The 21,381-nt window shown below is 40.2% G+C and overlaps 2 protein-coding genes across 5 annotated transcripts; one reads left to right on the top strand and one right to left on the bottom strand.

Moving 5' to 3' along the window:
• Nucleotides 1-12,960, bottom strand: LOC139641140 (phosphoribosyl pyrophosphate synthase-associated protein 1). 4 transcript variants are annotated; one of them, XM_071515402.1, is made up of 11 exons: nucleotides 12,663-12,960; nucleotides 12,013-12,065; nucleotides 11,262-11,328; nucleotides 10,920-11,092; nucleotides 10,689-10,804; nucleotides 9,275-9,330; nucleotides 7,320-7,465; nucleotides 6,342-6,383; nucleotides 3,972-4,042; nucleotides 3,291-3,437; nucleotides 1-1,704 (listed from the first exon to the last, which is right to left on the bottom strand). In XM_071515402.1, exons 1-11 carry the CDS (start codon nucleotides 12,743-12,745, stop codon nucleotides 1,546-1,548), a joined length of 1,113 nt encoding a protein of 370 aa, XP_071371503.1. In that variant the 5' UTR covers nucleotides 12,746-12,960; the 3' UTR covers nucleotides 1-1,545. The 4 variants fall into 4 exon arrangements, with proteins under 4 accessions (XP_071371503.1, XP_071371504.1, XP_071371506.1 ...); XM_071515403.1 differs by lacking the exon at nucleotides 6,342-6,383; XM_071515405.1 differs by lacking the exons at nucleotides 3,291-3,437; nucleotides 6,342-6,383.
• Nucleotides 12,961-15,362: 2,402 nt separating this feature from the next.
• LOC139641152 (cytoglobin-1-like) lies at nucleotides 15,363-21,037 on the top strand. Its single transcript, XM_071515419.1, has 4 exons — nucleotides 15,363-15,467; nucleotides 15,565-15,707; nucleotides 19,724-19,955; nucleotides 20,153-21,037. The coding sequence occupies exons 2-4, from the start codon at nucleotides 15,565-15,567 to the stop codon at nucleotides 20,315-20,317; spliced, it is 540 nt and encodes a 179-aa protein (XP_071371520.1). The 5' UTR covers nucleotides 15,363-15,467; the 3' UTR covers nucleotides 20,318-21,037.
• The last annotated feature ends 344 nt before the right edge of the window (nucleotides 21,038-21,381 follow it).

The following is a 21,381-nucleotide window of genomic DNA, read 5'->3' as shown; positions in this document are numbered from 1 at the left end:
CGTTTTATTTTCATTCACATAATCAAACGCTGCAGAGCCCAACGTTCAAATGATAAACCCTCTACCATCATAGACAAGCCAGGGAAGAGTGAACACAGAGGAGACATAACATGAAATCAATATGCTAATCGGAGACATGGATTCAAGTTGGCATAGCAACAGCATTTAATACAGACAACTGCCTCCTTTGTGCCAACAGAACACCAGCGTCTGCATCTAGCTGTCAAATACCCATCAATTAGCACATCATGAGGAATCCAATATCTATAAAACAAAAGAGAATAAACAGTAGAAAGCAGAGGTGTACAGTACTGCTGTATGGAATGCAAGACATTCTAAACAAACTTTTGTGCCAGTGAAATGGGCACACATCTCTCGCAAAAACAAATAATTTTGCAATGGCTTATTAAGCATATTTCCCTGAGCATAAGGCTCAATTAGCATAGAAATACACTAGTTTCCCTTGAGCATCACTTTGAATTTTACTCATAGGGTACAAAAAAAGGGTGCAAGTCCTAATGATATAAGATGTTTTCATAGGCAGGCACCTCAGCAATTTGTAGTACAACATTAAGCTAAATATGTAAATCATATTCAATGTGCATTCACTGTCAGATAGCCTGCCACATAAGAGTTAACCTCAGCCTGCCAGATACGAGTCAACCTCAACCAGTTAAAACAAGCACAGCATTATATTTAGCATTTTCAGTCAATGGCCACAGAGATGCAATATATTAACATGAAAAAGAATACACAAGGCCAACCCATTCATTTTCTCAGATGGAGATTTTACCACAAAGAATCACTTGTTAATGTCACACGATATCTGGCCAGAACATCTTCATGCCCTCACAAATAAGACCATTGTGGTGAATGGTGCACATCACAAACAAATCTGGTGCATAAACATAACTGCTTGGGTGCCAATAGGCAGGCGCTCACCCAGTCTTGCCCAAGTATTGTGGTTGGTAAACAACAAACCCCATCTAAATGCAAAGTAGTCACAGTGCTAAGCAGCCTTGGCATTGAGGGCCAGCAGGAGTTGGGTGAAAATGGGAGGTAAAGCAGTAAGTGCTGGTTTTGGAGAAATCCTCTCCTTCTCTTTTACAACTGAAGGATCAGTCATTAGCAATGAAGTTCCTCACTAGATGACAAAATAAGTGGGGTTTTTTATATACAGTATATTTTGTTCAAGTTGGAAAACCAGTGTGAGCAGCAAGATGAGGAAGGAACAAATGCCTCAAATATCACTGCAGGATGACAAAAAGGCATCAAAGCTATGAGTGGAACAGCTATTTTATAATCATCATTTATTAACAATGCTAAGATGACCGTAAGATGTGAAACAACTTTGGGTAATTCTCAGGGTTTGATTCTCTCCTTCAGTTGAACTAGGATACATGTAATCCTGACATACAGAATACATGGAACATGACATTAGCATGTGGAGAGGAAGGAGAGGGGGAACAGAGAGAAACACGCCTGCCCCCAAAATCCCTCACTACCTGACCCAACTTTGCCCTCACTCTCTCCCGTTGCATTTCTCTAGTCGTCCACGGTGATGTTGCGGAACAAGTAGGCCATGGACTCTCCGTTGTGGATGCGGCGGATGGCCTCGGCCAGAATCATGCTGACGTCCACGGTCTTGATCTTGGGACACTGTAGCTTCTGCACTTCGTGGGGCACTGTGTTAGTCACCACCACCTGAGGGCCCGACAAACAGAAAGACTGTGCTTAGACTTAAGTTAGACACTGCGGTAGAAGGGTGGGAGGGTGAGCTTACAGGAAGGGTGCGCTTACAGGATGAGATCTGTTTAAACTAATACAAAGCGCAAACTACACAACTGTCAAAAACCTAAGATCCCCGTACCGCTCAGATTAAATCCAGTGGTTTCTTGTCTGGCTGGCATAGTGGTACGTGTACTAAATGATGTGGCACAGATGGGGGTCACACATTAAAAAAATCTTTTTTCACTTGGATTTGGTCGTGAGTGATCGATACACCATTGTCTTACCAAAACAAATGCCAACTGTTTTTCAATTGACTGTGCTAAAATGGAGCTTGACAAGAAGAGTAGCTCGCACCACTTACTCATTTGTGACAAAAACTAAAAACAAAACATTAGAAGGCTAGATGCTGAATTTGGAGGTAAATTATAAAGCCAGGATGATGTGTTGTTTGATGATGTGTCCACCTCTTCTGCCTAGTTTCCTCATGAGCTCTCAATGGCTATTGCTGCTCATGATTCAGAAAATGTGTCTTTACATATCTCGCACTACAAGAGCATTGCAGATTTTGTACCAACAAAATATAAACATGTTTGAAAAAGTCTGGATGTCTGAGATCGCTCAAAGATTGGGTCAGGTGGAATCTCTGACCTGCTCATATTTAACAAGCTTCATTGACGGCCAAGCCCACCAAGTCGATGTGGGGATTTCGTCTCAGATAACAGCAACTTGTCTGGGACAGCTAAATCGGGCCTCAAGTTATGTAGTGTGCACCCAGCTTAAGTGAGCAATATATTTGGACTTGCAACAAATATAAGTGTCCCAATAAGTGTCCCAATAAGTGCCCCATGAAAGCTTGAGCTATGGTATCAGACAATTTTTCTGAACCACTGAAAAATGCATTTTTATGCAACATATAAAAGTCAACATCACCAGACACAGTATAAAATATAATATAATAGTGTAAATATAATATTAAATATTTAAACTAAACTGTGACTATTGTTTTTTTTACACTGGATACTTTGGAGGAACTGAAAACTGAAACTAAACATGCAATTGTGGCATATATTGTTCCTTTCCTTGTTCTAGTCCAAAGATCGTTACAGGAGTTGCAGCTGATTTCATCCTGTAACAATACGACTGTAAAAGTTTCCATGAGAAGGAAGTGCCTACTTCCTCATTGTGATGATAATGAATAGATGAGAGCTAATTAATTTTGTCTTCCTTTAAAATATTTGCAAAAACCCTAGACATGGTTCTTCCCCTTGTGACTTTAGCTTCCTCATGGATGTTTACTAGAAGGTAGGGGAAATGGTCCGATGAAATTTATGACAGAGAGAAGCCCAGTGGTTTTCAATCATGTGTCACAGAGTATGCAAAGTTTTCATTCTGACCCAACACTACTCTAACTGATTAGCACAACATCAACCAGAGAGGGGAAACTAATCAGTGAATCAGCTGTTGTGGTGTTTGACTGTAATGAACCCCTGCATACGCCTGGGCCTCCATGACACATCACTGAAAACAGCTGGTTTAGGCTTTTCAAACGCAGTCTTCACCTCGTCGATAGCAGACTCCTCTATGAGGCGCGGGGCGTCGGCAGACAGTAAGCCGTGTGTGGCCATGATATAAATCTTATAGGCTCCTCTCTCTTTCAGGATCTCTGCAGCCGCGACAAAGTCCTCCACGTCGTCTATAATGTCATCCTGGGGAAAGACAGAAAAACACATACCAAGGTGTAGGTAACAATTACACACACACACACCCATTTCTCAAGGTGTCTAATCAGTTGGTTACCTATCAGCACCTGCAACAGTAAGAGGGGGACTACTCACAGTAATAGTAACCCTTTATGTTTGAGTTTCTTGGTGGATATTTTGCCTAGGAATTATTTTTTGTGCAATAACTTAACTTTTTGCATTTGAACTCTGGTTGGTGTCATTGTTGTTGGTGTTATTTTTGAGTTATGGTGTTGGGATTGTAACAATAACATTATAACTCAGAACAGCAAAGATCACACTTCGTCTTAGTTTTCAGTATCACAACTCATGTGACATTTGCATTGGTAGTAGATGAATTACTTTATCACTTATAATGAAAATGAGACTGAAAATGAGCTGAAAAAGAGAACTAGAAAAGGGGAATTATTAACGGAATGTAGAGCAGCTGCAAATGATGGCTGAATTAATAAGGTAAGCTATAAAAAGCACACAGCTCTCAGTGTCGGGGCAGTGTCTTACCACAATGATAGCAATCCTTCCTCCCACGTCTCCTACAACAGTGATGGGAGGTTTCTCCTTGGCCATCATTACTGGAAAGGAAAACAGAACCAGTCACCTGTGAGAGCACTTACAGAGGGAATATATGATCCATTTCAACTAATCAAAAATAAATCTCTGAGTAGATTGGGTAAGATGGGTTGAAAAAATGTACACGCTTTTGGCAAATCTGCATCCCAAATCAAGTCAATCATTTGTAGAAATTTTAAAATAGCTTTGGGTAATACAATAAAATGGCAATCAAAAGCCAGAGGTGCTATTGTTTATAAGTTTTTTTCCCCCATTCTACCCCACCTACCCCTAGGAGATTAAACTGAAATGCCAAACTTATTACAGCACATGCCATGCAAAATTAAATGACAGAGTTTTCTGCCCAGGATACCCAATCAGAGGGCAATGTATAATTGCCTTGACAACACAATCTCTGCCCGGGGCTGAGGCAGGCGTATGACAGCAGTCTGCATATGAATCAATATGCACCAGCCAATCTTGTTTCACACCCATCAAGAGAGGACAACAGTGGCTGACAAGCACTGATGAGGTTTTCTTCACACACACTTGCCAATGTTCTAGGTCGGTCTTCAGTTGAACATTACCGCTGTCAGTGACTACTTTTACAGGCACACAAAAATCTGATACCAACTTTTCAGAACCAATAAGGTATCAATATCAGGACAGCTTCATTTGCCAATCCAAGTATGGGTACTTTGGAGCTGGATCTCCATTAATCCCAATGCTATAGAGTCTATCAGTGCACATCTACTAAATCAACTGCCCCCACCCCAAGGCTACAAGCAGCACCAATCACACTGCTCCTGATAGAAACTCTAGTCGTATTGCTCCCATGAAATTTCTGTTCATGTAACTTTCTGCCAGTTGTCTATCTCAAGTGTGAAAACTGGATGTCACACAAAAGGTAATTTCAAATTAAAAACATAACTCAAAATGTTGAAGACGAAGGTCAAGTGTTGCACCTTGTGACAGACTTATTAAATATGGTATATGTATGTCAACACAACCTTCCAATAATGCATCTGAAATCATTCTACTATACATGTTTTTAAATTGAGCATCAAAACTGGATTGGGATTTAAATCTTAATTATATCACTCATTCAAATCATAGTCGCATCATAGGTATTGGTGTGCATATAAATGTAGTCACTCAAGGGGAGATTTACTAAGAACACAAGTCAGCTGGTAAACAATCAGCCAGCCAAGCCGATTAGGAAGGAAATGGGTAGAGAAGCAGAGAGTAGAGGAGGAGCATGCCTTGCGGAACACTTTGCTGAATACCGTGAGTCCCACAGCATCAGAAAACTCACATTTAGACTTTTATCACCATATGCCGAAAATAGTCAAAGCCATGTTGTTAGCAGCATACGCACTTCTCAAAATGATGATGTCCTCACTGCTTGTTTTGATATTGCTACCTGAGACATGTTTGTTCAGATATCTTGAAATTCATTTAGAGGTCTTGAAACTCTTCAATAAAACTCATCAGTCATTATTAACCTGTGACAGATTTGAAAAGCCTGAAGGGTTTCATTGGCAAATTTCAACAACAGGTTTGCACTGTGTGCCCAAAACCTCAAGCATAGGGATAAAGGTGTAATATTGCACTAAATATTACTGTTGGTTTTTTTTATTACCAAGCAAAGCATCTTATCAGTGAGGAAAGGTAGCAAATACAAGCATAACTACTCTACTGTTGGGCTGTGTGCATTCAACACAGAAACCTAACAAACCATTCAGCTCATACCAAGAATATTAGCAGTCTAATTAAACCGTTGCCTCTTCCCATCATTAGACATCAGGTTTCAAAAGCATGCTTAATTGTTATCAAAACATGCAATTATGAAGACCAAATGTTAATCAGGGTTTTTTTAAGAGCAGATTCAATATTGGTGCATGATGTGTTGATTGTTGAAGATGATTATGGATATTAAAAAAACATGTATGGGATACTTCTAGTTTGATTTAAACAAATAAAAAAAAAAAACCTCAGAGGGTTTTTGGCCATCTTGTAGAACTAGCTGTCTGGAGTCTTTGCAGGCTACAGTCATCATGTGGGCTGCTTATTTCAACCCTACCATGTGAACAATATCTAGAATGGAACACAGTTGATTTGGCTACACAAGGTTAGTATGTTACTGATTTTAACAAGGCAACAGGACTAGGCTGTAACCATGTATTTGGTAGATTTGTCAGGATCCAGACGGTACTTTCACAAGAGGCATCAAAAACCCTTGATCAATACATGCACGCATTAAGGAACCATCTGAAGAGGAATCATTTCATATTCAGAGGTAAATTAAGTTTACGGTCGTACTTGGGAGCTCTATGCCTGGGAACGGAGCTTGTTGTTTGCCTGCTATTACCAACAAATAAACATCACGTTAACACAAATGCACAAAGACTTGACATGACAAAGACATGACGCCGAGACTTGGAAAATCCTCTTGCCAGGTTAAACAGAAGTAATAAACCAGCATCACATCAACGACTGGGAATAATTATGTTAGAATTTAGAACAAGTCATTCCTATTATAGCTGAAGCAATTTGTGAGACTGTTACAAATAACAGTGTCAAGTTATCGTTGTTTCAAAAGGATTTTTTAAGTCAAGGGTAGCAACGTAAGTAAGAATAGGAATATTCATATTAACAAATAAGGGAAAAAAAGTGAACACTGGATGCAATTTACTTCGGAGTCATTTGCCAATGACACAAGCATCTGATCATGTTTCAGACTAAACCGATAAATTGGCCTTACCAGGAACGGACAGGGTAAATGTGTTGAAATCCATATGCCGAAGTCACATTACTATTTCTCTCTAAAAATGTATCTTAACATGTACCAAGACGCAGGCGAGGAACACGATTCTATTTTTTTCCTACTTTGCTCTTTGTAAGTTAGGAGTATCTGTGGAATTAAAACATGCAGTTACACAAAATCATGTTCTTGAAAAATGTTTGATGTTCTAAGTGACAAACAGCAGAATCACCGGCTTGAACAGGTTAGCGCAAATATCACACCTGTATTAGATTATGAGGTGGTTAAGTGTTAAACGAATTGGAATGATTAAAAAAAAAAAGGTTTCTTGTTGAATTTGATCATGGTATGCTATATGAAAGGGAATCAAACTGAACTAATAGCCAACACTAAATCAAGGGAGAAACAAGAGAGGAATATGTTATCAGTACAGGTAAAGGTCACCAAGCATTAGTAGTCCACTAGACCTACCAATCTGTACAGAAAACCTGAAAGCACATGTACAGAGGTCTACAGGGATCTACAGGTGGTCTTACAAGGAAGCTCCAGTCCTGGGTGTCCGGTGGTGTTGCGTACGCAGGGTGGGGAGTGTCTTCCGTCAGCCATGTCAGACTCTGAACACTGGGCCTCCCCGTGCATCACAGCCAGACCCAGGCGTAACCGCTCTGCATACGACTGAGCTCTAGGAACAGAGAAAAGCCAAGAACACAGCGGTAACATGGGGAAGACATCCTCATTGCTTTTCCCCTCATCATTTTCATTATATTTCTTAAAATGCACGTCTACATGCCCAAACACTTTGTGTACATACATATATGGCCTTCTGTAGTGCTATTAATGTGGATATGATGCACATACCGTATATATGCTGTAATTTGTTTTCTTCATATTCTCACATCCTTCTCAGTTATATACCGCATATACAGCTCTGGAAAAAATTAAAGAGACCACTGCAAAATTATCAGTTTCTCTGGTTTTACTATTTATAGGTATGTGTTTGAGTAAAATGAACATTTTTGTTTTATTCTATTAACTACTGACAACATTTCTCCCAAATTCCAAATAAAAAATATTGTCATTTAGAGCATTTATTTGCAGAAAATGACAACTGGTCAAAATAACAAAAAAGATGCAGTGTTTTCAGACCTCGAATAATGCAAAGAAAACAAGTTCATATTCATTTTTAAACAACACAATACTAATGTTTTAACTTAGGAAGAGTTGAGAAATCAATAATTGGTGGAATAACCCTGATTTTCAATCACAGCTTTCATGCATCTTGGCATGCTCTCCACCAGTCTTTCACATTGCTGTTGGGTGACTTTATGCCACTCCTGGCGTAAAAATTCAAGCAGCTCGGCTTTGTTTGATGGCTTGTGACCATCCATCTTCCACTTGATCACATTCCAGAGGTTTTCAATGGGGTTCAGGTCTGGAGATTGGGCTGGCCATGACAGGGTGTTGATCTGGTGGTCCTCCATCCACACCTTGATTGACCTGGCTGTGTGGCATGGAGCATTGTCCTGCTGGAAAAAACAATCCTCAGAGTTGGGGAACATTGTCAGAGCAGAAGGAAGCAAGTTTTCTTCCAGAACAACCTTGTACGTGGCTTGAGTCATGCGTCCTTCACAAAGACAAATCTGCCCGATTCCAGCCTTGCTGAAGCACCCCCACATCAACACCGATCCTCCACCAAATTTCACAGTGGGTGCGAGACACTGTGGCTTGTAGGCCTCTCCAGGTCTCCGTCCAACCATTAGACGATCAGGTGTTGGGCAAAGCTGAAAATTGGACTCATCAGAGAAGATGACCTTACTCCAGTCCTCTACAGTCCAATCCTTATGGTCTTTTGCAAACCTCAGCCTGGCTCTTCTTTGCTTCTGAACTCTTCCTAAGTTAAAACATTAGTATTGTGTTGTTTAAAAATGAATATGAACTTGTTTTCTTTGCATTAGTCGAGGTCTGAAAACACTGTGAAAACACATCTTTTTTTGTTATTTTGACCAGTTGTCATTTTCTGCAAATAAATGCTCTAAATGACAATATTTTTATTTGGAATTTGGGAGAAATGTTGTCAGTAGTTTATAGCATAAAACAAAAACATTTTACTAATTTTACTCAAACACATACCTATAAATAGTAAAACCAGAGAAACTGATAATAATGGCTCTTAATTTTTTCCAGAGCTGTATATTGATTTTGTTGCTGTATAATTCATTTTTTGTTTGTATCAATTATTTTCTTCTGCCTCAGTAAGTTCTACTGCTGTTATTTTTCCCACCTTGATAAAGCTGCAATCCATACATTGCACTCATACTTTTAATTCATACATGCTTCTTCAGATGTCTTATTGCTTGCTGTATCTATATTTGCTGCAGCAAAGACCCAATTTCCCCACAAGGATCATTACAGTTCATATTGTTTTATCATAACCAGGTTCATGGAAGCTGAGGTCAAAAAGAGGTGAAATCTGTGTTTTCATATCAGTTACCTCTTAGCTGCTGAAGGGGACTTTGCCACAATGATGGCATTTCTGTAATCAGGAATCTGACAGGATAAAGAAAGACAAATTTCAGTACTTGCATAAGAATGATTGATTGATTGATGCTGTGTGTGGTGTGAGTGTGAATGTGTCCAACACATACGATAGCCATTAGAATGGAGTTATCTCAATGTGACACGTACATTTTCAGGTCTTCTGTCTGCCAACTTTACCCCGCTCATATCCAAAGTGAAATCTGATTTTCAGAGATGGAATAATCTGCCTCTCTCTTTTATTTGGAAGATTAATGTTGTTAAAATGAATGAATTTCACCTAATCTTTTTTATTTGTTTCAATCGATTCCCTTATTCTTACCTAAAAAATGTTTTGACTCCTTAGACAAAATGATTAGCTCTGTTATTTGGGGTGCGGGGTCTCCAAGGGTCCGTAAATCATTACTCCAAAGACATAAGTTCAGTGGTGGTCTCACCCTACCGAACTTTCAATTCTACTACTGGGCTTCACACATTCATAAAATACGTTGTTGGCTTGATTTTCCTTATTTAGCTTGGTGCAAGCTGGAAACCCGGTCTTGCTGTCCTTCATCCTCTATATCTGCTCTTATATATTCCTCTCTTCCAACCAAGATCTCAATGTATGTCAAAAATCCTGTTGTGCTCAATACTTTAAAGATTTGGTATCAATTTAGGAAACATTTCAAATTTGTAGCTGCATCTCCTTTAGGTCCATAATGTAACAATCACCTGTTTCTCATTGTGTGCTCATCTTGCACTCATTCAGTTTAAGGTTATACATAGGGTCCATTTTTCTAAATCAAGACTGTCTGAAATTTACCCTGAGGTGGAGGATAAATGTGATAGATGTTTGAACCCGCATTGTCATTTGAGCCATATGTTTTTCTTCTGCCCACGGTTACTTTAATATAATGTCTACCATAAAGGGAATACATCTACAGCCCTGTCCATTGATTGCTATCACAGTGGCTCAAAGACACTGTGTTTTTTCTCAAACTTCAGGAAATTAAATATACAATGAGAGGATATACTGATAAGTTTTTTCACAAATGGCAACCTTTTTTATCATATTTTACAGACTTGCAGGTCCTGCCGGACTAAGGGCTGGTTTGTTAAATTCTGTTATGTGTATGTGTACTCTTAACTCTTACTGAGCCAGGGTGTGGTGTGTAAATGTTGGTGTGTTTGGGTTCTTGGGGTTTTGTACTTTTGCTGTTTTTCTTCTGTTCTTCTTTCTTTTATGTGCATAATGTGTGTGTTCCTTACTGTCATTTTTCTTTTATATGGTAAAAAATTCTAAAATGTACACCCACATGCTCATTGTTATGTCGTTTAATACTGTTTTCAATCAAAATATTTTGCAAAAAAAAAAAAGAAGGGGTTATCACCTCTTCTTGGATGTACTGAAGCAAGAAAGGTGAGGCACGCAAGTTGTCCACTGGAAAACTGAAGAAGCCCTGGATCTCTTTCTGATGCAAGTCCATGGTGATGATGTGTGTTAATCCTTTGGAGTAAAAGGCAGAGGAGTAGCACCGTCAACCTCAAAATAAACAGTGCAGTGTCAAAAATTGGTGTAATGTTTCTGTCAATTTGAGACTTTGTAGACAAGTTGTCTTTACCTGCTTTAGCTAACATTGAAGCTAACAACTTGCACACTATTGAGCCCCTCTTTCTCATCTTGCACTGCTTGCTGTAGGGGAAGTAAGGAATGACCCCAATGATGTTCTTTGCACAAGAGGTCTTAAGGGCGTAGGCCATAACCAGCAGCTCCATGATGGCTGTGTTGACATCTCTGGTTGTATGAAAGAAAGAATAGTAAACAGATGGTGTGAGCTTCAGCTAGTGACAATATATAAACTGTGCTAAACTCATGCCATGCAAATAAGTGGATAACAACCTTGGAGACACCGAGGTTGTTAAATACCTTTTGCAGTGCAAACGGCAAGCCTTTGTTTACTCACCTTGGTATGGTTTGGATGATGAAGATAGTTTGGCCACGAACAGATTCTTTTACATCCACTCTCGTCTCTGTCATCAAGAGGAAAATGAACAAATGATTAATTAATTTTGTCAATAATGTCCGATGTGCACTTGCAGGTTTTAACATGGCTCCGTTTTGGTTACCTTTTCAGTAACTGCACACTTTCACAGAGAGCAAAAACAACAACACTCATTATGTATCAAATATTGCCACTGATAATGTATTCAGAGCTACAATGTCAATGAGGCTTATTGATTATCAAAGCTGAAAACGTGATATGATAGCACACTTAAAATAAAAATGCCAAATTTTACATTTCAGAATCAAATCTGGCAATGTTACGAGTGTACCTCTAAGCTACACTGTATGATAGTCTATTCAATAAATTGATAATAGGGCAGTTCCTGATGTATCACAGTAATTTTTGCTACACTCAACAAAGGTAATTTTCCATAACATTTTCAAATATTCTATGGTAGTGTCAGCCAGCAAGTCAGTAATTGTGTGAAACACCAGATGTTGATCCGGACAGGATTAAAATTACCCTAAAATGCCAGAGAACTCAAAATACAGTAGGTAATTTCAGGGGTAGCGGGAGAAAAGCACTGACGTTCATTTCCAACAGGATAATAGTCCTGGGGTCCTGCAGTAATAATTACAAATCCCCATGCCTCCCCCTAGTAACACTAATGCTTTCAGAGAGGGCTACAAAGGAATAAGGTTCTCCTCACCTCTGTTGGATTCCTGATAGACTACAGACTTCCCCAACTCAACTCCCAGCCGCCTGTGAAACAAAAGATACAAATTTAGTAGCTATACAAGAAAGCAATGATTTTAACAACTGGGATGATGTTGAGATGTAATGATTACAAGATTCTGTCAAATGCAGTGACTCAAGTAAACCAACCAGTCATTCATTACCAGACAGACACACAGTCTGTCTGGTAATGAACAGTCTCACACTGTAGGCCTACTGGCCACGTTAAGTGTTGAGGCTCCAGGCATTCCCCTGTGCTCAAAACAGTCAGCTATTGCTGGTCACACAACAGCGGATAATCCCATATTACACAGCATTCAGTTATCCTCAGCAACTGTTCACCTTCACATGACGGTCACAACTTGCTATAGTGAAATTAAGTTGCTGGTCACTGAAAATCTCACCCTCTAAAAGTGTATGACAACTACAGTTAGTTGGATGTTGCTCTCTAGCTCACAACACCAAGACACCCAAACAAGTACTTTGTCTACCACTACCTTGCTGGGACGTTAAATTACATCTTATGTATAGCAACAACTCAACACATATCCCATACATTGCCTTGATGTTATAGTTAGCAGTTAACAATTGTAGCAACAGGGAAAAAAATATTGGCAACGTTACTCTGTTATCTTCTTGGCTAATTCTGTGCAGGCTACTGAAGAGTTTGCAGAGAAGACACGATAACCACTTTTAGCGACATTCATTCTGGCACTCCTGATGGCCCAATGTAAACTGCAGGAAGGTCGACAGCAGCAGGCTTTGTCAATACACGATTGCGTTTGTTAGCCACTTCAGCTAACGTTAGCTAACGCACGCTGTCCTGCTAAGTGAGCTATTCATACGAATGCTCCTCAATGTGCGAAGTGATGGTAGCTACAAATACAAAACACACTTTAGAGTAAATTTAAAAGTCTATTAACAATTATGTCCAATTGTTTGTTGAAAAACGCTTGTTGTATATAGGCTATAGAACACCTGCTATACAGTACAAACCGGGTACAAACAGATAGCAAGGTAACAACTGCTGAACTGAGTCTGCGCAGACCTACGGAAGCCCGAGGTTACACATTTTGTGTATAGTGTGAATTAGTTTAAATTGCCTTTAACCACTAAAGGATTGGCAGATATTTTCCTTGCTCGCGTTCATCATTGCTTAACCTTAGTAGGCTACGCATGTGTATTGATTTAGACTTCATTAGAGCTCAGTGTCAAACATTCGGTCCATTTATAGTGTTTTACTAATATACCAATTTGATTTCGTTGTCTTTGCCCAGTATAGTGTTCAACAGGTTCTTGGTATGTTATTGATAGCCATAACGACCATACCATAGCGATCTTAGCGTACTTTGTGGCTTTATACGTTATACTTTTATATACAAACGACCCTCTAATAATTTGACTAATAGTGCAGTTTCTCCACATTTATAACCACAGAAGCCTATCCTCCATATGACATTAATTAAAAATAGCCTAACATAATGGATGATGTATGAATTAGGCTACTCATAGTTGACTGAATGAATCTCGTAGAATGATGGAGAGGGGGAAATGCGCATAATTGATGTTTTAACTAAGTACGTTGTATATCATTTTGACCATCAGTTTGCTGGCACGGCCTCCCTGCTGTCCGCCCCCTAAACATCACGTCTCTTCAACATGATGGGGGTCAGAGAAACTTCCCACTTTCTCCAGTCGTATTTAGGCTACCACTTTGCTGGGTCGTTGATGTGCGCTCCTCATAACTAACGACACTTCTGACAGCACTTGAAGCCAGTATTACTCCAGTTCTCCACTAGATGTCCACATTACTCCTTATGTCTATATCGACTCAGCGGGGATTAATTCTTTGCTTATAAGATAATGAAGCAATTCTGTATGAGTTTTGGGTGGAGTATTGAAGGTATAACATCACTCATGTGGACTTGTGGTCTGAATTCCTCAGTATGGGTGCGGCCAGCGGAACGTTTTCACAAAGTATCTCAAAATAAGATATCTGCGTTTTTATGTAGAAACCTAAACCCATCAGAGTAGCAGTGTTGATCTACAATCATTGACCAAGTCTCCTTGACTAGGCCTATAACCTAACTAATCCTCAATAACCACACTGATACTGATAAACTTAATATTGATAAACCTATGCGCTGATGCACTTGATAGTACATGAACCCTGATCTCAGTGTTTTTCCTTGGTAGTGACTGAGACAGACAGAATAATTACACTCCTGTCCTACCAACATTCCCAACAGGATTTAGCGCCATAATTGCCTGCACCAGCTTGTTCTACAAGTTGTTTTTTATCTCATTGAGATAATCCTCCACACACAAAGCAGAGAGGCATGTCCACCTTTAACACAAACATTATCGTTTTCTTTTTCATCACCAACTTTATTGTATACTTTGAAGGACTCTGTCAATGTGTAACATCGGTAGCCTAGATTGCACCTCCTAAGCAAGGCTGTAAATATCACCCAGAGCGTAGCTTGATTATGATATATGGCGTCTTTTCAATATTCCTCTATTTGTTCTCTTCCTCCCTTCACATATTATTCTGATTCCTGGCTATATAGGCCGACATGCCCAACCCACTAACAAACACACTAATTAGAAAAGGAGCTGGGGAGATAAGGTGCTTTAACAAGAGCATTGTCAAGTCTTCAACTGTGACAACACACAGTTTCTTATAAAGGAGACTGTGAGATATGATTTCCCTCAGACACAACACCTGCCATAACAAACAGCAGGGAAATTCATGTTTGAATAAGTGCAGTGAGACCTATGTAAAGGGTGTGTGTGAAAAGGAAACCAGAAGAGTGTAGAATAGAATGAAAACAAGCTGATAAGATCCATATCTTGTTACATACAGTAGATAGCACAGAACAAACCAAAACAAATAAAAGCCTGCCCTATTTCCGATGGGCCTCAAGCACTTTCATTTTCAATCGGTAAATTGTTTTTCCATTCACGTTGTCGGGGCTTTGTGAGGAATTCAATAGAACATATTACAGGTTAATCTCCTGGTTAGTCTGGAAGAGGTCAGAATGCTCTGCTTTATCTTATTTTTACCTCATAATCTTACGTTCATGCTCACACATTGTCTATATCATATATCATATATCTGATTCTCTTATTAGGATTTGTTTTTTCATAATCTTTTCATCATACACTACCTACAAAAGTGAATTGCGTTAAGGGAGTGAGAGAGGAAGAAAGAGAGAGAGAGTGTGAAAGAGCGAGTACAGAGGCTCCTCCTCACTCGCTGTGTGCTTTTCTCGTGTTTTACAGTCTGTTCTCCACTCACACTCTCACTCAGCAGAGATTCAGTGGTGGAGAGAGCAGAGGTTCACACACTGGAAAAGAAGGGGAACAGAAAGTGTTTGTTTTTTTTCCCAGCAGGAAAGAGGCATATAGCCTATAGAGGCTATAGAGGTAGAAATACAGAGAGGGGGGTTGTGTTTTTTTGGGGGGGAACTCTTATCACCCCTGCCTTCTGCACGTGCTCAGATCTGCACAACTGTATTCCTAGATGGAGAGGGTGCAGGGAGAGGGAGAGGTGGACCGCCTGGAGCGCCCCAGCCCGCTGACTGACAGGGAGAAAGTGATGATCCAGGACTCCTGGGCCAAAGTCTACCAAAATTGTGATGATGTTGGGGTGGCCATACTAATCAGGTATTACATTCCTTCATTTGCCTTTCCTGCTTTAAGTTTGAAATGTTAACAAAGGTTGATCATAGAGTCTGGAAGCCAGGCTTATCGCACAGATATTTGTTCACTTTACTTTGACCCCAGAGACCAGGGAATATGCTACAGAGGTGACAAGGGAATACTGTATAGATTTTAAAGAGATCTACTTTGATATTTATCACCATTCATCACACTTGTGTACTCCTTTACATGCAGCTGGTTATTGAATTTTCTGTTGAGATCAGTAACTGCAACTACATGATACACAAATCTGTATGCATAACATCTAATTCCTATTTTGGGTCTGTTCATCATTTTCCCCTTCACCTTTGCAACTTTAATTAGTCTATAGCCGATGATGGTCAAACTAGCATTTTGTCTCTTTTCCCCTCAGTGATGTCATTGCACCTGCTAGAGCCACTAGGCCTACTGATGTTTTTCTGTCAGTCAAGAACCCTCTTTTTCTCAGTAAACTATAAAAATGTCTATTAAAATGTATCTAAATGTTTGAAATCCAAGAGTGGGATCATCCTATCTCAGAATGCAACCAAAGTACTAAACTTTAACGATCTTCTTGAGTTTATAAGTTCCTGGTCTGTCCAAAGGAACACAGTCATTCTTATCTTTTGCAAGCGATATTCTCACTTATCCCCCCCCTCCTTTTCATCCTCCTATTTATCCAAAAGTAGAGGAAAAGCATAAACATTATAATCCATCTTGCTGCAGCCAGACATCTTTGGCTCTGAAAGTGCTCCCTCCCTTGAAGGGCAGGTCATGTTGTGCATACCTATAGAGGGCTAAATAACCTACTCCAGCAGCAACAGGAATGTCTCCATCAGTACCAGTCAAACTGTTTAAACCATGCCTCCTTTCAGGTCTCTGGGCCAAAGGGATTAGAGATTTTCCTGTCACAATTTCTAGTGTGATAGGGTTTTGGAATTTCCACTGAGTATCTTTCATCATTTATTTCAGCATCCACCTCTAATTAAGGTGAACACAGAATCCTATTTGAGGAGGCATTCAGGATTTCTACAGTTGTTGGATTCACTACTTTTATCTCTTCTGATATTAACATTTATGCTGGAACCAATGAACAAATCCACAGTTGAAAAATTCAAGCATCTGAAGGCAATCAGCGTTGGTGTGAAAGTCCTTTGAAGGCTGGTGAGCTTCACTGCATGACGCAGCGTGGCCTTTCACCTAGTCAATACATGGAGGTACTGCTTTAGGATTGTAGGGGGTGAAGGTTGAGGTTAAGGTTACCAGCAGGAGAGCAAAGATACTTGCACTATCGCTTCTCTAAAAACAAAATGGCAAAAGATTTTAATACAGCTTGCTCAACATCATGATTTAGTTGTGAAGACAAAATGTTCCGCTTTTGATGATAAAACATGTTAGAACCAAATGGGCTTCACTGAATTTCCAGTTATTTTCTACATTCACATTCCTTCACAAAGACATTAAGACCCTCAGGAGTCTGAGGAATGAGCATCAATCGATAGGCAGCAGGACTATGGCAAATTCTCCCTTTGACCCAGAGAGTAGATCCTATCATTCTCATGAAGGCATTAGTGTTCATGTGAACTCCAGGGTTCAACTTCAATCCTCCCAGCCAACTGTCTTAATGGTAAAAGATAACAACCAAAACAGCTAATCACGGTACTGGCACTGGAATTGGAAACTTTCTCTGAATTGAGTTCTTGAGCTAGTCTCAAAGAATAGATAAGGGAGGATTAAGAGTCCAATGACCATATAAAATACTAATGAGGCTATTTATATGCAACCACGGGTCATGCAATTACAAGAGAGAAAGATTAAACACTGTGCTTCCTCATTACTTTGCAGTGAAACTAGGAATCCTTCGCTCCAGACAAGAAAGTCATTGCATTAGCACTTGCATAGACCCTCCACCCAAACCTAACAGAATAAAACCATTATCTACCCTCCATTTAAATTCACAAGTGAAACTAACAGGGGGTACTGTTCACTTATAAGAGCTGCATCTAGCCATATGATCTAGATCTAACGTAAGCATACTGGCTTCCCTTTTGTGTGAGTTCTTGTGGAGAGAGAGATAGGACATCAGGATTAGACAGCCGGCAACCAGCTGCACTGGCTCTGTCCCCAGTCTGTGGGAGCGGTTGAGCTTTTGGGTTCCTCTCTGTGATACCTCTGGGGGTCAAACAGGGATGAAATCAAAGAAAAGCTCCTTAAATTGAGCGATTGTTCCTAGAAAGAGTGCACTGTGGGTCAGGATGTTCAAGGAAATATCAAATAATAGGAGCTGCAGCATGAACAAAAATGTGAACAAAATATTAACTACGCTAACTGCAACTAACATAAATGGTTAGTGACAGTGAGTTTAATAATCAGTGCAACCCCAACCACACAGTAAAAGGGAGGCACAGTGACATTATCCCTTTAATTTCTCTCTCTGTCATTAGTGCTTTTCACCATTTGTCAGACAATCATATGGTGCAAGATCTAAGGTGAAAGGGCTCTTTTTGAGGCATGAAAGGAGCCACAGTGCAGAACCAATCAATCTGTCAGTCACTGAGATCAGACAGCTGAGCCAACAGGTTCCCAAGGGAGACCACATACAGAGCTGGGGGGCAGGATGTGAACCCAGAGGTGCGTGAGAGGGTATGTGGAGGCCCATCGGCTGCAGCAGTGATTGATTTAATAACATAACATAGAGGAGACTTCTATCAAAAAGCGCCTTGCAGTAGCTTACGTGTATATAGATAGCATGGAGGCCCCAGAGGGAATCAAGCTCCTAACCCTTGCAGTGCAAGTGCCATGTTCTACCCATTGAGATACATAGGACTACATGATGGCCACAAGCAGGCACAATTATCACCCTCCTGCCACCTTACAACACAGTGATAATGAATAAATTCTATCTTAATTTGCTGTGTTAATTATCACACTGAGCTCAATAGGAAGATTAACTTGGAAAAATCCTGCAGCTAAAGGACCAATTTACAAAAGAGTGCAGAGTGGCAAAGAGTGTTATTCTTCTACCTACTTGATGATGAAGGACTTGGACTTGGAAACAGTCGGTCAGCTAACAATGCACTCTAAACTCTACCGGCGTACAGCTAACTCAGTGGCTTTTAGCCCCAGCTAAAAACACACAGTGAGATTAGTTGGAACATACTAATATGGATATATATAGATCTGTACATATGCATACATCAAAGCCAAAGTTGAAATAGTTATGAAGCAGAATTCCTCCCAGGCATTATCAGAGCCAGATCAACCTTCAAGAGAAACGTCTTATCAGAGCTATCACTGTTGGAGGAGATTTTATCTGATCCTGACTTTACTGGAATTTACTGTAAGACTTATTTCTGCAAGGGGTGCATAAATGTTTAATGATTTTTGTAGAGTAAATAAGGGAAACATTTGTAACTGTGTATTTGTACTATTTGTCATGTTGCATCATTCCTTACATGATGAATTGTGTGATGATGTTTAATATTTTGATATTAAAATAATAAAAAATACCAGCAGAGTGATTCACATGCTTGCCCTTGCCATTGCCATTGTATTTCTTCAGTAGCCAAAGCATGCAAAGGAATAGGAAATAAACTGATAGTCTGATAATCATCATCACAGTTATAACAAATGTGTAGACCAGCTATTGCATTTGAAACTAATTTTGAAATTATCTCTCAGCGGCTGAATGTTTTTTCCATTCATCACTTTAAATGGAGCTGCACTGAAAAACAAAATTATTCTCAAATATATGCTGTAATGCTATGGCAAATAGAAGAAATACACACCATACAGCACCTAGATAACAGTTAAACATTAAAAGGGAAAATATGCAGCATTCCCATGTCAATGCTTATGTTTACTTATGATATCTCGCCAGCCCAAGAAATGCACCTGGGCTTGTAGGATCGAGCTGCTGGAGGCTGAAGGGCGATGAGATTAGCGGAGCTCCACCGCAGCTGTTCACACTCATGTCGCCCACTTGCTCTCCTCCTCCGCAGGCTGTTTGTGAACTTCCCCTCGTCCAAGCAGTACTTCAGCCAGTTCCAGCACGTCGAGGAGCCAGAGGAGCTGGAGAGGAGCGCCCAGCTCAGGAAGCACGCGCACAGAGTCATGAACGCCATCAATACCCTGGTGGAGAGCCTGGACAACTCAGACAAGGTGGCCTCCGTGCTGAAGCTGGTGGGCAAGGCTCACGCACTCAGACACAAGGTGGAGCCTGTGTACTTCAAGGTAGGGTATAGTAGAAAGAAAAGTAGAAAGTAGAAAACACACACTAGTTCCACAAGCTAGGAAGAAATGCAACAATTCTTACTCTTTATTTTGGGTTATTTCCAAAAAATGTAAGTAAAACTTCTATTAAAACAGGTAAGAGCTCCACACTATTGTATTTTTCTCTGTGTGTGTCTCTCTGTCTCTCTCCTGCCCAGATCCTGAGTGGTGTGATACTGGAAGTCCTGGGAGAGGAGTTCCCAGAGGTCGTGACCCCAGAGGTGGCTGCGGCGTGGACCAAACTCCTGGCTGTAGTCTATTGGAATGTCACAGCCGTCTATGAGGAAGTGGGCTGGACTAAGCTGTCGAGCTCGACCGGGTGAAGCTTTCACTCCGGGTCTAACGGACATGAAGCATCGAGCACGGTGGACACCCAGAGACTGATACTTTGTAGGCCTCGGCCTCATTGGAGAGGGGTCAACTGTGCTGACTATTGAAGGAAATGTATCTTTACAGAGGCTCATGGGCTGTATGGACCCATATGCTCTTATCTATACACTAAGAACCTGTCCTGTGCCCTTTCAGCTGATAGCTAGCCACTGATGATAGATGTGTTTATAACCTGTGTGTGTGAGTGTGTGTCTGTGTGTGTGTGTGTGCTAAAAAATTGTAAGAGATTATACAGAGGATGGACCAATTCACATGACAAAAACAAAAAGTCTAATGTGTTACGCTCTCCTCCTTGTTTTTTGTACCCTTGTAAAAGACCAAACCGGATAAAAGGAGATGGACAAACCCAAAGGAGATGCAAACATTAAATACCCAACACCGGAGAAGAGATCACATTTAACTGGGTTGTGCCTTCTACAGAATGTGTACATCTGGAAACTGCCGTATAAAATGGCATTCTTTCTGCATTTCATGTGATGTTTTGCTGATGTTTCCTTGTATCTGAAACAGTCCTTATCCTTTGTCGACTTTATTCCCTCACCACTTGAATGATAAGGATTAGTGTCCACCTTGTGACGTATTCATTCAATACAGGGAAATTTTTACATTTTTAACAGTTCGTTGTGAACATTGTACATGGTTTTCATTATACTCCACACTTGTATCTGTATTAAACAATATTTTGAAGAAAAAACACACATAGAAAATATTAAAATCCTGTTATGTCAATGCTATGCTTCCCAATCCTATTCAATTTACACATGCCCTAATCTGATTCCCCTGCGTTTCTCCTTACCAATGTAAGAATTAGACTTTTCCTTCCCTCTGCAGGCCTACTGCTCCCTTATTCTCAGCAGAGTCAGCAGTGCTAAGTATAGGTGGCTCACCTGCTGGAAAACAGTATTTATACCCCCATTCATCTAGCAATGACTCCAGGATGCCTCTTTTCATCAAATATTGTATTGAGTCTGCAGGAATGCTGTTAGAGGGCCTGGTG

This window comes from Centroberyx affinis, unplaced genomic scaffold, assembly GCF_046629955.1.
Source record: "Centroberyx affinis isolate AG114_WGS23_722 - 3 ecotype Tasmania unplaced genomic scaffold, CSIRO-AGI_Caff_v1 ptg000348l_1, whole genome shotgun sequence".
In the NCBI taxonomy this organism is placed as follows: Eukaryota; Metazoa; Chordata; class Actinopteri; order Beryciformes; family Berycidae; genus Centroberyx; species Centroberyx affinis.
The sequence above is the reverse complement of the archived record's forward strand: the minus strand, read 5'-3'. Positions and strand labels throughout refer to the sequence as shown.